Consider the following 15,140-nt stretch of genomic DNA (forward strand, 5'->3'; position numbering starts at 1 on the left):
TCGCCACAGTATCACTACGAGTTGTTACAATAATATTGTTTCCTGCAGATGAATTAATTCCTAACAAACAACTCCTTAAAGTATCCCATTTCACACGATCTTCATTCCATACATCATCAAGAATGAGAAGATATCTTTTTTCTTGCAACTCTTCTCTTAGGCATTTAAGTATTGCATCCTTCTTTTGCAACGTACATGAGTTCTTGGTAAGGGATTCAAGAATCTCTCCCAAAATCTTCTTATCATCAAAATCATTGGAGACACATATCCATATTGTTTTATCAAAATTCCTCTGTACTAGCTCATGATTATACACTAGTTTTGCCAAAGTTGTCTTTCCCACTATGGGAATGACCGACAGTTGTTCATTGGTTGCATTAAGCATCAAGTCCACTATTTTTGAGACATGATCTCCCATTCCTACAATCTCTGCATCCTCAAGAGAGGAGTCAGTCTCTCGGTTTGGAATGAACTCAGGAATTGCATTTATTGATCCCGCGCTAGCAAATTCAAATTCTTTTGCTTTATTACTAATCTTTTCCAAAGATTTGAGCATAGTCCTAATTTTGTTGGCCATGTTGATTCGGAATGCAATAGGATTTGAAAATGAAAAGAAGAAGAATACCTTTCTCATCATTTGGTTTCGGATCTCAACCTTTCGTCGGAGAATCTCATAAGCAAACTCGTCCAGCACATCATCAACATCATAAGCAACGTCTTTAAGCCTCCGCATCCAAAGCCTCACGAACTCTTCTCTCACTTGCCTTCTCTCCGCATCAGCCAGCACAGCTTGAATCGTGGTCAATGAGTCTTGAAGTTCTTTCAGCAGCTCCTCGAACCCCCAAGCAATGCTGATCTGCTCAGTAGCAACTGGAATTAGCTTGCCTAGCACAGCACTAATAATGACACTCTCCGCCATCTTTGGTTTGATGCTGTGATAAGTCAGCGAGCTTTCACTCTCAGTCTCAGTATTTGGAAACAAGAGAATGATAATTGTGATGTTAAAGAGTAAAGAGCAAAGAGACTAATGAGGGCGGTCTTTGGACAGCTATGGGCCCGCCTATGGTCTATCAAAATACTAATCACAAGTTCCTCAAAAAAAATTTTAAAAAAAAAAACTAATAACAAAATCAACCCAAAATCCATTAAAATTAGCCCATGTGCAAGTTAATTCAATTTGGGCTCACAATACAGTTCACAAAAATAGCCCTAAGCCCCATTACTAAAACCCACTACTGGTGATGAATGCCGAACAACTGCAATTGGGTTAAGATGGGCCCACTAAGCAAATCTCCAAGAAATAATGCTAGGGACACCGGCACTCCTATTCTCACTTCCAAATCAACACCTGTTAACTTTAATATGCTCTGCAATGATGTTGATTGTTTGCCGCAAGTGTAATCTCAGTACATCTTATATTCTTTTTGTAACACTACATTGTTTCATGAGAAGTAGGGTCATAAATAAATAAAGTCGTTCGGGTATTTGATAAAAAGTAGTACTTTTTTCCGAGCACTTCTGTAAATGATTCCTCTATGTACAATGAGTTGTCTTTTTTTTCAATAATATTTGATTACGTAATGTTTAGCTCCTTTTCATAAGTTGTGTTTATGTTGCAGGTGATGTGGACAGAAGAGTGAAACTGAATAGTGCATAGATGGAAGCGGAAGGAGGTGATACCGCTGGAGTGCTGGAATTGGAAAGTCATGCTTCTGATGATTTAAAATCTGAGAAACAGTTGCCCGACACAAATTACGTGAGCAATGGAAATATTGCCGTGGAAAATGGGTTGCCTGATGATGTCAACCCAAGTTCGGATGATACTCATGATCAGTTCGTTCAAATGGTTACCGAGCTGAAGTTTCAGAATGAATTCTTGAAGTCCCAATTTGAGGATTTGAAAAATAGTCGATCAGAATGTATTGTGTCTAATCAACAGACAAAGGCAAATGAGACCGAAGGTGGGGAATCTGAAGATGTTCGTCAAAGGATAGAATCTTTGAAGAGAGAACTTTTGGAGGAAAAACAGACTAGGAATGCAGCAGAGGAGGCTTTGAAGCATCTTACAGTGGCATACTCAGAGGCAGATGCAAAAGCCCAAGAGCTCTCTGCAAAGCTTGCTGAAGGTCAGATTTTTATCTGTTCGAACTCTTTCATCTGTGTTATAAGATTTGTTTAAGTATATAAGTTGGCAAACTGTGGAGCAGATATATATATTTACATTTTTTTTTAATACTACAAATTCACCCTCTATTTATTTATTTTTAAGAAATCAATTTATAAAACAGAATCTCTACATTATATCTTTGAAACCAGTTCTGCATCGTAAAAGAAAAAATTTATAGCTGTAGAGTGGAGGCTGAGGACTGTTTTTTTTTTTTTTTTTGGTGGGCATTTCGAAAGAGAAAATTTGTAGTTTCATCTTTCACCAAAGTCACAGAGTCATCTTTATAGAACCTTTTATCTTAGTCTGAACGCATAGCATCATTTCATTACATAGCTCAACAGAAGTTGGATCAAGAAATAAAAGACCGTGAAGAGAAGTACTCCGAACTTGACTCAAAATTTAGCAGGCTTCACAAACGAGCAAAACAACGGATACGAGATGTTCAAAAGGTAAATTGCCTTTTGGCCTTTCTGCCTTGGTTTGCAACTTCATGATACCGTTCATCTTGCCATGTTTTAGGATGAACTTGTTCTGACGCACATTAATTGTCAAATGTTAAGCTTCTAAGCCAGTTCTTTGATTTTCTCCGCTTTTCCCATATTTGGTATGCTTGTGACTGGTTTCCATATTCAGACACATTATCTTTGAGAGGCCTTTAGTAAAGCACATCCTTGAAATAATGCCCTCTAATATGACTTTGCCCTTAAAACTGCATCTTTTTGGGGACCGACTCTCCTGTGATATTTTCAGATAATTATATTATTGTGGTGTCTGTATTAAATATCCTATGTGAGTTCTAAAAGTTTCCATAGAAATGGTGCTATTGTTAGAGCGTGTCAGCTTTTGTGCCTGTCCTTTTTAATGGGCAGTGCACTTTGTGTCTCCTGATTTGGTAAAATGCTGGTTCACAGAACCTTGACGGGCACTTTTATATAGTCAAAGGTCCTGTTGTAGACTTAAAATTTAAAGAAGTAAAAAAACCATATGCTTTGACAGGAAATATTACTAGAAAAAAAATCTTCCGTTGAAATTTATTGAGGTTTTACTTACCTTGATGTAGCCAGTGAAAAATTTAGGTTTGTGTAAGTATCTCTCTCTGTTATGGAATTTTATTTTTCCTGGAATAGTTTTGTGGTTAATATTTTATTAAAACAGATAGACCCATTGTAAACGGATATAGAGGATTTAGAGTTCATGCATTTATTTATGTTTGTCATGGCCATTTTTGGAGTGACATGTATGGATGATTTTATAATAATGCATTTGAGCTGAAACTGATAATTGTCACTAAGTTGCCTCCCTTGAAAAAAATGAACAAAGAACTTAGAGAAAAACTAAAAGAATATACACACACACACACACACTACATTGAATACTATATTCCTCTTCTTTTATTTAAAGTAGTAAAAAAAATAATCATATTTTGCCCGAAATTAAGTGACAAGTGTTATTTGGAGATTGTCAATTCCAGGAAAAAGATGATCTTGAGGTCTGGTTTCGTGAAGTGAGTGAAACAGCTGAGCGAGCATCATCGCAACAGTCAGCATTGCAACAAGAGCTAGAGCGGACACGGCAACAAGCAAATGATGCATTAAAAGCAATGGATGCAGAGAGACAACAATTGAGGAGTATAAACAATAAGTAAAATCCCTATGTATTAAGTTGAGAAACTTGTGCATGTTTGTATATTTTTGCAGGTGGGTTGGGTACATGTGTGGGTGATATATTTGATAGGAGAAACAATAGCATCATTTGTTTTTTTTGCATCATAGATCTGTTTTTCCATTAACCACCCCCACTCCTTCCAAAAAAAAAAAACAGTGTCTTGTAAATGGAAATTAATTGAAGTTTTGTACCATAAGCTCAAGTCTTTCCGCAGTTCCATAAAGCAGTATCAAAATTTGAGAATTTATATTTACAGTCCTGTTTTCATTCCTCTCATGATTGAAATCTAGACTCCGAGACACCATTGAGGAATTGCGGCGTTCATTGGAACCAAAAGAAAGCACTCTTGAGGCCTTGCAACAGTCACTAATGGAGAAGGAGCAAGTATGCAGATCTTTAACAAGGCTGGCTTTTGGCTTTCAAAACTTGGCTTTGATGCTTATAGAATCCCCTGCTTGTTCATGCATGTGGATATACCAACCCTGTTTGTGGATGTTATGCTTGTATACCTTGGTTACTGTTCTTGTTTTGGCCAAATAATGGATCTTCTGAGGGTATAACCTCAATTTTATGCTACAGATGTTCAAGTGCTTTATAAAATATACTGCCTCAGTATTAAGATTTAATTTTATTGCATCAATATATTTTGACCAAGCGTACAATTCTTGGTGACTTTACAAGAAACTTCTGTTAATGACAATTGAATCACCATACATAACAAACTGTTTTGACCGGCTTTTGTATCTCTTTGACTTGATTTGATATATTATTGTTTCGCTCTTCCATGTTGAAAATTTTCTAGCATTGATATGCCTTTGCTGTCTTAATTGTTGCTTGTATGAAGAGTATTGATAGTGAGTCTTAACTTGCTTATATTTTAGATGTTGGAAGACGTGCGGGGATTGTTACAAGCTGCAGATGAAAAAAGGCAAGCTTCAATAGCTGAGCTCTCTGCTAAACATCAGAAGGTAAATTTGCATTCAGATGGCTAAACATTAAGAGCTTTTATTGTTACTTATCCCAAAAAAAAATTCAAAAATTGAGAATTTTTTTTTTCTTTACTGCTCCATGCAACATTTTGTGCCCTAGCTTCAGAACCATCCTCTGTTTTTCTTTAAAATTTGGAGAGTTTGGAAGCTCAACTTGCTGATGCACTATCTGATAGAAGCAAAGCTACTGAAACTATTTCTTCACTACAGGAAGGAGTTATTCAAATGAGGTTCATTCTATTATTGACTTGTGTTGAGTAAAAGAGAAGCGGCAGTGTAGTGAATTATTTTCTTGTTCTGCCAATGCACTCTAGCTCAAATGGCCCCTTCTTCCCTATAACAATAAGATAGGGGCGAGGTTGTAGTTTTTTAACTCCATGAACGTCTTGCTAAACTGCTAGAGATATGAGTCAAATGTTTTTTGATAGGTAATAAAAATTTTATTCATAAAGGCTACTTCATGCAACAAGAATGAAGTAGCTAAAAAATATATACAAAAGCACAAAAGAAAGAAAACTGTGTACAAATAAGAAGGGAATCTAAGAACAACAATACGGAATTAGTAGAAGTGAATCCCCAAGAACAAGACCAGTCAAACAACATCGCCGTAAATAAAGCTATGAGCTGACTGAATGCTCCTAATATGACACTCTTCTAATTAGGATGACATTTTATTTTTTGGTTGTGTGCGCGCTTGCGTGCATGCATGTGTAAGGGTATCAACAAAACGGAAATAGTATAGGGCATTGCTTGTTTTAAATTGTAATTTCTTTTACTCAATAGCATATTTTTATAGCTTAGTGCTGTTGGATTTCTTAAAAAATTTCACATGATGAGTTGGACTAAGTGTTGAAGACATATTACCAGGTGCTAATTGCAGAGAAAGAGTCTAAGATTGCAGAGATGGATGCAGCTTCAACTGGTGAGACAGCGCGGTTTAGAGCTTCTGTGGAAAGTGTAAAGGGAGAGCTTGCTCAACTGAAATGTGGGCATGTATGAATCAAACATTCAGAATGAGTAAAATTTATCTTCTTCAAATGATATTAATGGTCTTTGTGATGTGAATATTATTATTCCTTCCGCCCATGTTGTTGGTCTCTTTTTCTTTTTGGGATGCCCAAAAATGTCTTCTTTGATTTTTGAAATGTTAATGAACACAATATTGAAGTTTGTTGGTGTATATGGGTTTTTAGACAACGCCTTTTAGATGTTTTCAGGATTAGGTTTTTGTTTTATAAAAGGGGAGGTGGCTTTTATGGTTAATTTTAGGTCTCCCTCTTCCTTTCTCTCTCTCTCTCTCTCCATCTCCTTCTTTAGCCACTGTCCCTTGGATGATAATGGCTGTGTAGAAGAGAATTAGGTATGGCTTCGGTGATGGCCATGCGTACTGGCTTTGCTGATGGATGTGTGCAATTTGTCTTGAGATGAACTCAGTCTAGTTATAGTTGCCGATTTGGTTCAGTGGTTTCCATGAGGCGGCTTTCTGGTGTTCTCAATGGCGGCACAGTATAGTTGGCTCCAGTTGTCGATGCCCAACAAGCCTTGCCCTGGTGTTCGACAAAGTCTTATTTTTGTTATTATGGTGTCCGATTGGGGTTTTTGCTATCTGGACCTTGATGGAGGTGGGATTTTGGGGGTTGCCAATTGGTTTTTGTGGGATTGGGGGGTTGTGTACCACTGTGGATGGTGGTTCTTATGGGTGGATTATGATGGCGACTTTGAGGAGGTGTTGCTGGTTTGTGGGGTTATGCTTCACCATGGATGGTTGCTCTTGTATTGGATTATTATTGGTTGTGCACCAATAAATTTTTTTTAGAGGGTTTTTTACCAAACAAGTTTTTTTGGTTTTGCTTATCTCAAAAAAAAATTTAATAATAATAAAATTTTCCAAACACATTTTTGTTTTAAAAACATCCAAAAAAAAAAAAAGGGTTTACTTTTAAATAAATTCTTTAGAATTGCTACCAAACAGCCTCCAATATTGAGGTTTATATAAAGAGGGTAATTTTGAAAACTTGTATCTTTTGAAAGAAAATGATTAAATTTTGTTCCTTTCAAAAGTTGAGAAGTTGGATTTACTCAACAGGACCAATAATACAGGATGGAGGGAGTATTTATTAGCTGAACACAAGTTCTGGGTTTCCCTATGTGCTTCTTTAGAATGGGGTGGGCTTCCATTAAAATGAAAAGAATCAGAAGAAAGGATTTACATACTACATGGCAATTTATTTCAGGACAAAACTTTGTGAAGTTGTTATGAATATCTCGTTTATATAGCTAGAGACATGCATATGTATTTCTTTTCTACGCTCATATGGCATTTATTGTTATTCAGGACAAAGAAAAGGAGAGCTGGGAAGCTGCCTCCCAGGCACTTAAGACTAAACTGGAACTTGCTGAGAGTAATTGCACACGTGCTGAAATTGAAGTTGCAAAAATGAGAAGTATATTTGCATCCCTTATTTTCCTTTTATCAGATTACTCATATATGTGAAGTGAATGTTCATGCTTTTCTTATTGGGCAGGTCAGCTGGAATCTGATGTGTCTGCACAAGCCCAGATCCTAAATATTAAAGATGCAGAATTAGTGGCTGCCAAAAAGGAGGTATCAATTTATTCTTATTTCCCTCCATGATTTCTGAACTCATTCTTAATGTGTGTGTGAGAGAGAGAGGATGAAAAATAGCTCCAATCCTGCAGGTAAGAAAATGAATAACTATATGTTTTACATCTTTATTGTTCAAAATGTTTTTCATTTTACCTTTATATGTCTTTGATGACTGATGAGGGCCCAATTATTTTAATCTTAAAAGGCATGTTCTCTTTCTCTTGGCCATTGAGTCGCAGTTCCCTGAAATTTGCATATGCAATGCAGATTTTGGGGTATGCTCTGGCCTGCCAACTGCTGGAAAGTATTCCTGTATCATAAGCACTGGCTCCAGAGGACAATAGTTGTATGTCTCATTGATATTGTACTTTAACAAAAGTAGAATAAGTATTGATGCATTGGGAGTATGGCTCTACACCATTTATATATTGGTGCTACAGTTCCTTGCATATCCAACTTCCATTATCTGGCTGAAAGCACTTGTTACTACCGTTGGTTTAAAAAATTTAAAGAAACTAGTCTCTTTTACTGGAGCCTTGAAATAGTGATACACACAACCCTCTACCTTTTGATAAGTGGCATTTTTTACTTCTATTCTTGTTCAGAGTTGGCAATGTACATTTTTTGGACAAATATACTGACAGAAACTTTGGATTTCTGGATCTCATCTGGGGAAATTGTTCACCTAGTTATCAAACTGGTGGTTTTGGGTTGTATGTTCAGCAAACCAGAAACCTTTCCCCACCAGAGACAAATTACACACAGTCACACACGTGTGCTGATGATAGTATTCTTGCTTAGCTACCCTGTGAAATTACTACTCAATTTTGTGAAGCTTAATAGCTTTAAATATTTTCTTATTTATAGCCTGACCTTAATATAAATCTTGCAGATCAGCCGCCTTGGAAGTGAATTTTCTTCCTACAAGGTTCGTGCTCATGCACTTCTCCAAAAGAAGGATGCAGAGCTAGCTGCAGCTAAAGACTCTGAACAGCTTAAAGTTCTTGAGGAAGCACTAAAAGTACATGGTTATACTTTATCTTATAATATGAAGTAAGGACTGGATCATTATAGACATATGTTAAAATCACTGGCATTTGTTGATCCTGTAGGAGGCTGAAAAAGAAGTATTATCTGTATCTGTAGAAAGGGATAGGGTCCTTCAAGATCTTCAGGATGCCTTGGCTAATCATGATAAAGAACTCAAAGAAAGGTGCTGATACTGTCCTTCAGGCTCATTATTTTCCTTTGCTTTATTCTATATGGAATTGGATAGAAGGCTTTGTTGAGCTGATCTTTGTCTTTTTCTTTTTTTTGGGGGGGGGGGGGGGGGGTGGGGGGGGGGGGGGTTGGGGTGCGGTCATTAGTTCAGTTTATTTCTTTATATGGGAAACTTTCCTTACCATTTTACCTACAGTTTGGTTTACTTATATATAAATAAATAAATAAAACTCTTCTTACTTTATCTGCCGATAATGCTGGTATAAAATATTTTCCAAAGCATGAAATAAATGATGAGCAATTGATCCAAAGCTGACTAAATTTTACATTAGCTGTCAACCTACCTCAACTCTCCTTTTTCAGGGCTTGGGACCAGCTGTGAACAAAATATATGACACGAAGCACAGAGTCAAGCAGAGTTAAATGATGAATAGATGATGTGCGAGAAAGATATGCATGTTTTCGCTAGTCAGGCTGTTACTTTTATTGTGATTAGAACTTTTATTAATTTATATGTTATATTCGTTTCAGAACTCCCACATTTGAAAATTTTAATTTACCTGTATTTTTTGCTTAAAATATATTGAATTTTGGTTTACGTATTAAGAAGTCTGATTTGACTCTTCAATTACATATTTATTCCAGAGAATTGGTCCTTGACAATGCCAAGCAGCAGATCAAGAGCTTAGAAATAAAGCTGAATTCTGCTAATGCTAACCACCAATCAGATAAGGAAACATGGGAAATCAACCTTCAAAATATAGAAGAAACATGGCGAAGTAAGACATCCATGCTAAGTCAAATAAAGATGATTCTTACCATCTTTTCCTTCCTTTTCTCCAATCGATAGAAATATGGATACCAGTTAAGTATTCAAAAAGGTTATACTTAATTTTACAGTCAAATGTGAGGGACTGAAGGCTCAAAATGAAGCATCGTCTGGACAGGATGTACAAAAAGAATTGGATGAGCTCAAATTACGTTATAAAAGATTGAAGGTACCTTATATCTTGTATCTTGTTGCATTTGGGCTTGGATTAATTGTCAGTATATTTATATTTTTGTTCTTGTGTTAAATGGATGCATAACTTGTATGAAGAGCATGATACATTTCGTGATCTTGCTGATCGAATGATTGAGGAGGACAAAGAAATCTATAAACTTCTTGATGACAATAAGGATCTCCATCAATCTTTAGAATCAAGACCACCTGTCCGTTTCCTTCTTTTGTCTTCTTAAAATATTTGTTAAATTTCACCTGATATTTTTAATACTTACCATGACTTAGGTTTTAATATTTTAGTCCTTGGCCTGACAGTGTGATTAATAATCTCAGGTTGATCACAATGGAAATCACTACACAGGTATGAAGCCATTCCTGCTACCACTTGTCAGCACCTGTAATAGTTAAATATAAGTTGAAATTTTTCTCAATCTATAACAAATTTAACCCTTGGTGTAGCTGGAGAGGTTTCAACATATTCTTTTTCTCTAACTGGTATTATCAGCCATGCAAAAGCAGGATGCACAGAATTTAAGCACTTCTGCAGCAGAACAGCAGATTCTGGTATAAATATTTCTATCAAAAAATCTGTTCTCATTTAAAATGTACTTTGTTGAGTCTTTAAATGCGTTTATTATGACAATTTAGTAGGTAGCCAATTATATCATAGAGCTGCAATTTTTAACCAGCTCTGATGGAAAAATTTATGTGCTTGAAGAAGTGAGCTAGTGTAGATAAAATGCACACAAACTAGAAATATTTATTTATTTTGTCACCTGTTTGTATGCTAATCTTGTGTTCTTTACATTTTCCCTCACAACTTTCCTGCTTCCACCTAGGCTTTATATCTTGATGAACTTTTGTATTCATTAGTTAATTGAAGATTTTGTGGATAATGTTCAAGTAACCGTTGTTTATGCTTTTGAATAATGATGGGTATCACAATAGCCTTTGTTTTAAAAAAAAAAAACTGCATCACTATAGTTCTCCAATGAAGATGGACAATTTCCTGGGAAACTCGTATCAAATACACAAAGTTCTCTTCAATATGAATGGATGCTTGCTAATTGGTACATCTTTGGATTAATTTGTTTCATGCATTGCATGCAAGTCGAATTGGTTGATGATGGTTTTTCTTTTGAAATTCAGCTTTTAGCGCACTTCAAGTATGTCAGATGAAATCTAAATTAAATGGTTTTTTTTCCCCAATTTAGTTTCTGATTTTCGTTTCAATTCAGGAGGAAATTGAAGAGCTTGATCGTGAGAATCGTCTCCATAGCCAACAGGTATACAGTTGTTTGAATTTTTGCATATTCAATTGTTTATGTATTTAATGACAGCAAAGAAATGCTGGCTACCAAGAAACATTTTTATGAGACTAGTGGAGCTGAAATGAAAATGTGAGGTTGATAAAATGGAAGTACAGGATTATTACATGTCTATGAATATATGTAGGGAAGTTGAAAAAAAAATAGTGTTTTCCATGTGTGCAATTTTGCCTTCTTTCTTCTTTATTCGGAAGTGGGGGGAGGGGAGTAGAGCTTCTCATTAGTTTATAATAGAAGTTTGAACATAATGAGTGCAGGAAGCCATGCTGAAGACCGAGCTTCGCAACATGGAAAGAATGTAGAAGAGGGAAGGGGTAGATATGACATATTCGAAAAATGTTATCTTAAAGCTTCTTGAAACAGGTATCTCTACTGAAGATTAGCCGTTATAATCACAAAAGTAATTTTTGAATTTTTTTTTTTTTTCCACTTTTGCTGATGAAATATGTATGTTGGTGATGCCAAAAAACTTGGTAGTTTTAATTATAATGATTTTTGCCACAACAGGTGAAGTGGAGGCACTACTACCCGTGATTGGAATGCTGCTTCAATTTAGTCCTGAAGAGGTAAAATTCTCAGTTTGTATTAGATGCTCCAGTTTTATAGGGTGTTTTGATTTAAGCCATGGTCTCTATTTTATTTTGTATAATGAAATAAGTCATTATAAGCTACCCCTTAACATAGTATAATATGTTAATATGAATGCTTGGCTAGCAGGCAAAGATGGTAGCCTAGGGCCATAAAATAGAATTACGAGTAATCATTCCAAACCTGCCAATCCACTATGTTTCGTTGGAAGAAAACTTGCATAAAACTTCAGAAGTGCATTTAGATAAGATGAGCAAGTACCTATTTGTCGACCTTTTTGAAGTCATGTATGTCTTTTCTGACATGGTTTCAAGCTGAGATGCTGCATTGCAGTTCAGTACATTATTCTAGGATGTGTTCAAGCATATATTAGAAATTGCTCTCTTAAAAGTGGCAATGATGTTCAGTACAGTATCTTCAACCATCTGTTAATTACTGCATGTTGCATGCAAATGCAGATTCACAAGTGTCAACAAGCATACCGTGCCTCTACAGATGTTCCACCAAGCCCAGCAAGCGATGGTCCAAGATCTCGTTCTCTTTTCTCAAGATTCTCATTTTCTTAAAAGTGGATAATAAGTAAGTATTCTTTTATTGCATGAGGATTATCTGCTATTGCAACTCAGCAGCAATGGTGTTGGCTGCTCACCACAGATGTGGTCTTAGTATATCTTGTATTCTTCTTTTAAAAACACTACATTGGTTCATGAAAAGGTTCAGATATTGTAAAGAACGATTAAAAGAGAGAATGATATACCTCAATATCAAGAGGGAGGAGAAACATTTTGGCAGTATTCAGTTACTCTTCCTGGAAGAGTTGCATGTAGCCACACAAGCCCTTTTTTATTTATTTATTTTCTTTTTTCCCACTCTTTTTTCTTTTTTTACAATTCAGTGTAGAGTATATGTGAGAATTATATCATGGAGAAACAAGAAGGCAATTTCCATCGAGGTTTCTGTCAATACCAATGGAATAAGGTCAATAGCAATTTCTAGTAATTTTTACAATTCATGTACTTATTTATTTGACCCCTTTTTTTATAGTTATTATTTGAGTCATCTTTTATTGTTGTCATCATTGTGATTTGTATCATTCAACGAATGGCCTAGTGGGTTGGTGGGTGAAAGATAAGATACGGAGCTCATGGTATTAAGTCTTACACGTCATGACATTAGCCAATTTCGTCAAAAGCTAGTAGGCTTGAGCCATTTATACTACAAAATTTATTTATATTTAGAGCCATTATAAGTTTCAACTTTCAATTTTAAAATTCCTCTAAATCTGTGGCTGGAACTTGCAGTGGACTCGTTAAGATTCAGAGGGCGGTGATTTATGGCTTCCAAGAGAGTGGAAACTAATGTGCAGCCTGTGTCACGAGCCTTAGCTATCCATAAGGAAATATTAGGGCTCACATGCTTGTGAGAGACATGTTCTATAGGACGGGCGCATCACATACCGTCTCATATAAACTGATCACAGTGTGGTGAATCAGGTGATTAAAAAGGTATGAGGGGGCTTGGATCTAGTTAACACGCACTTGGAAGTTGGGTCCCTGTCCTGATTGATTATTACTGGTTTTGATGTGAACCTCTTATTACTTGATGCTGTCTGTTCCATGCTTACCAGACAATAATTGGTTAGTAAAAGAGTGCATGAAAAAAAGGAGATTGTTCCACTGGTTTTTGTTTGTTAAAATAACTTCTACTCTGTTAATGGTCCAAATGCCTGGCATATTGCATTTTGCAAGTTAAAGAAATCTTCCAACATCAACATTTAAAGTTACAAAAGACTATAAAGTTCAGATGCTATTCTTACATTAAAGAAATAGTGCCTAAATTATTCAACAACAAAAGCTTTCAAAGTTACCGCATGATTGGTCCCATCTGACAAAATTTGTAACACATATCCTTGGTTCATCAAGTGTATAACTGTTAAATTAGAAGTTAGAAGTCATAAGTAATAACCCTTTTTATCTTCAATATTAAAACATCTTGTAAGATTCTCTTCTCTCTCTATTTTCCCTGAATAAAATTAGGGCAGTTTTATTGCACAAAGTACACATCTCAGTTTTTGAATTGACAAGTCATATTTTCAATTCAAAAGTTTTTTTGTGTGTATTATGTGTGCAAATAATTTTATGTCGATGTCTCTAGTACCCCAACCACCCAACAAATCCCTTTGACTATGTCTTGTATTACCCACAAATAATTTTACATAGTTTAGATTTCAAAATGTATAGTATCACCTTTATCTTTCCTTTGCAATATAAATATATACAAACAAAACAAAACAAGAATAAGACATTAAAAGAATGATTAGTTTATAAAACTTGCAAAGTCTGACAAGTTTTTTCTTTGTTTAATTTTTTATACTTAACAGTAGCATAACTAAATACCAAAATAAACAAGGTAATGACAAGCTAGAAACAATTAGAGAAAGGCTAAGAGCTAGACAAAGACAACTCCAATCACATATGAGAGAGTTATTACAAAAATCTAGATGGACCAAATTGTGCACATGCTCCTCTACAACAAAATCTGAAAAGTTTAGAAACAGCTTAACAACAAAATCCTTGCACAAAAAGGTTATATGAATAGTGTGCTACATTGCAACAATATTCCCCAATTACTCTTCTCTTGACGTTGAATGAGTTCTTGGCAAAGTTGGCTAATGCATTGTTGCTGCTCTGGATCCAAGTTTGTAGTATCCATCATGGTAATTTCCAATTCTTTCGTCATTCATTCTAATGAAGCTTCTCTCTCTTAACACGAATCAACTCTTCAACCTCCATTTTCTTTATCTCCACCAGTTCTTGATGCTTCATTTTCTTAATCTCTATGAGTTCTTGAGTTTGTGAATATGCCCTCTCTTGAACATCATTTTTCTCATCATATTTTTTGCTCTTCTTTTCTGCCATGTCATTCAGTATCCCTTCAAGATTCAAAATCAAACTATCATTACTTTTTCATTTATTTAATCGTCCTTTTTAGCCTTCCTACCAGGTGGTCTCTCCAAGTCTACAAAGGAAGCGTGGTAGACCTCATCTTCCCCTAGATGTATTGATTCTAGAGTAGAAGGAGAAGATGTTGCAGTTGATCTTCTTATAATTTGAGGCTTTTGAGGCTTCGCTACAAGTTCCAACCATTTTGGTTGATGCCTCAAGATATTCCAACAATGATCAAATTTGAATGGAACAGCTTGGACCTTTAGATACGCTTCCTTTGCCTCAATAATCTGAAAAATTGACAAATAAAAATTGGATTAGTGAATAGACAGTAATGGTGCATTAATGCATTGACACTACTTTGAGCAACACTTTTTTACCTTGTTTTGCTCATTCACACCACTTGGATTGGCCATCTCAATTGATGTTAAGATCCCAACAAACTTATTAGTTTGGAGTTGAATTGTTGACCAACGATTCATTGGAGAGTTTGCATTACAAGTGGATGTAAATGTCTTTTTATTGAAGTACTCCCAAACTCTATTCCAATATGTTTTGTGTTTTTGTTCATTCCCTTGCACTGCATCTAATGAAGTATTGAGCCATGCAGACACAATGAGACACAG

At 35.6% G+C, this 15,140-nt stretch overlaps 2 protein-coding genes across 7 annotated transcripts in view; one reads left to right on the forward strand and one right to left on the reverse strand.

The window, feature by feature from the left end:
* Nucleotides 1-12,644, forward strand: part of LOC112040637 (protein GRIP) — a 48,723-nt gene extending 36,079 nt beyond the window's left edge. Inside the window, exons 2-20 of one of the 2 annotated variants that reach the window (XM_065772952.1) lie at nucleotides 1,620-2,126; nucleotides 2,501-2,616; nucleotides 3,639-3,808; nucleotides 4,123-4,216; nucleotides 4,714-4,800; nucleotides 5,689-5,814; nucleotides 7,157-7,265; nucleotides 7,347-7,426; nucleotides 8,322-8,450; nucleotides 8,542-8,642; nucleotides 9,296-9,429; nucleotides 9,551-9,648; nucleotides 9,746-9,862; nucleotides 9,987-10,014; nucleotides 10,159-10,217; nucleotides 10,892-10,939; nucleotides 11,239-11,344; nucleotides 11,489-11,547; nucleotides 12,028-12,644. In XM_065772952.1, coding sequence (XP_065629024.1) covers nucleotides 1,658-2,126; nucleotides 2,501-2,616; nucleotides 3,639-3,808; nucleotides 4,123-4,216; nucleotides 4,714-4,800; nucleotides 5,689-5,814; nucleotides 7,157-7,265; nucleotides 7,347-7,426; nucleotides 8,322-8,450; nucleotides 8,542-8,642; nucleotides 9,296-9,429; nucleotides 9,551-9,648; nucleotides 9,746-9,862; nucleotides 9,987-10,014; nucleotides 10,159-10,217; nucleotides 10,892-10,939; nucleotides 11,239-11,283 — 2,010 coding nt within the window. In that variant the 5' untranslated portion in view covers nucleotides 1,620-1,657 and the 3' untranslated portion in view covers nucleotides 11,284-11,344; nucleotides 11,489-11,547; nucleotides 12,028-12,644. The remainder of the gene's footprint in view (nucleotides 1-1,619; nucleotides 2,127-2,500; nucleotides 2,617-3,638; nucleotides 3,809-4,122; nucleotides 4,217-4,713; nucleotides 4,801-5,688; nucleotides 5,815-7,156; nucleotides 7,266-7,346; nucleotides 7,427-8,321; nucleotides 8,451-8,541; nucleotides 8,643-9,295; nucleotides 9,430-9,550; nucleotides 9,649-9,745; nucleotides 9,863-9,986; nucleotides 10,015-10,158; nucleotides 10,218-10,891; nucleotides 10,940-11,238; nucleotides 11,345-11,488; nucleotides 11,548-12,027) is intronic. The other variant, XM_065772951.1, reaches the window with a different exon arrangement.
* LOC112040652 (phosphoserine aminotransferase 2, chloroplastic-like) overlaps nucleotides 1-15,140 on the reverse strand; it is a 42,480-nt gene that overhangs the window by 15,796 nt on the left and 11,544 nt on the right. The window lies entirely within an intron of this gene.

The sequence above is a fragment of the Quercus suber genome, unplaced genomic scaffold (assembly GCF_002906115.3).
Source record: "Quercus suber isolate HL8 unplaced genomic scaffold, Cork oak 2.0 scaffold_67, whole genome shotgun sequence".
Taxonomy (NCBI): domain Eukaryota; kingdom Viridiplantae; phylum Streptophyta; class Magnoliopsida; order Fagales; family Fagaceae; genus Quercus; species Quercus suber.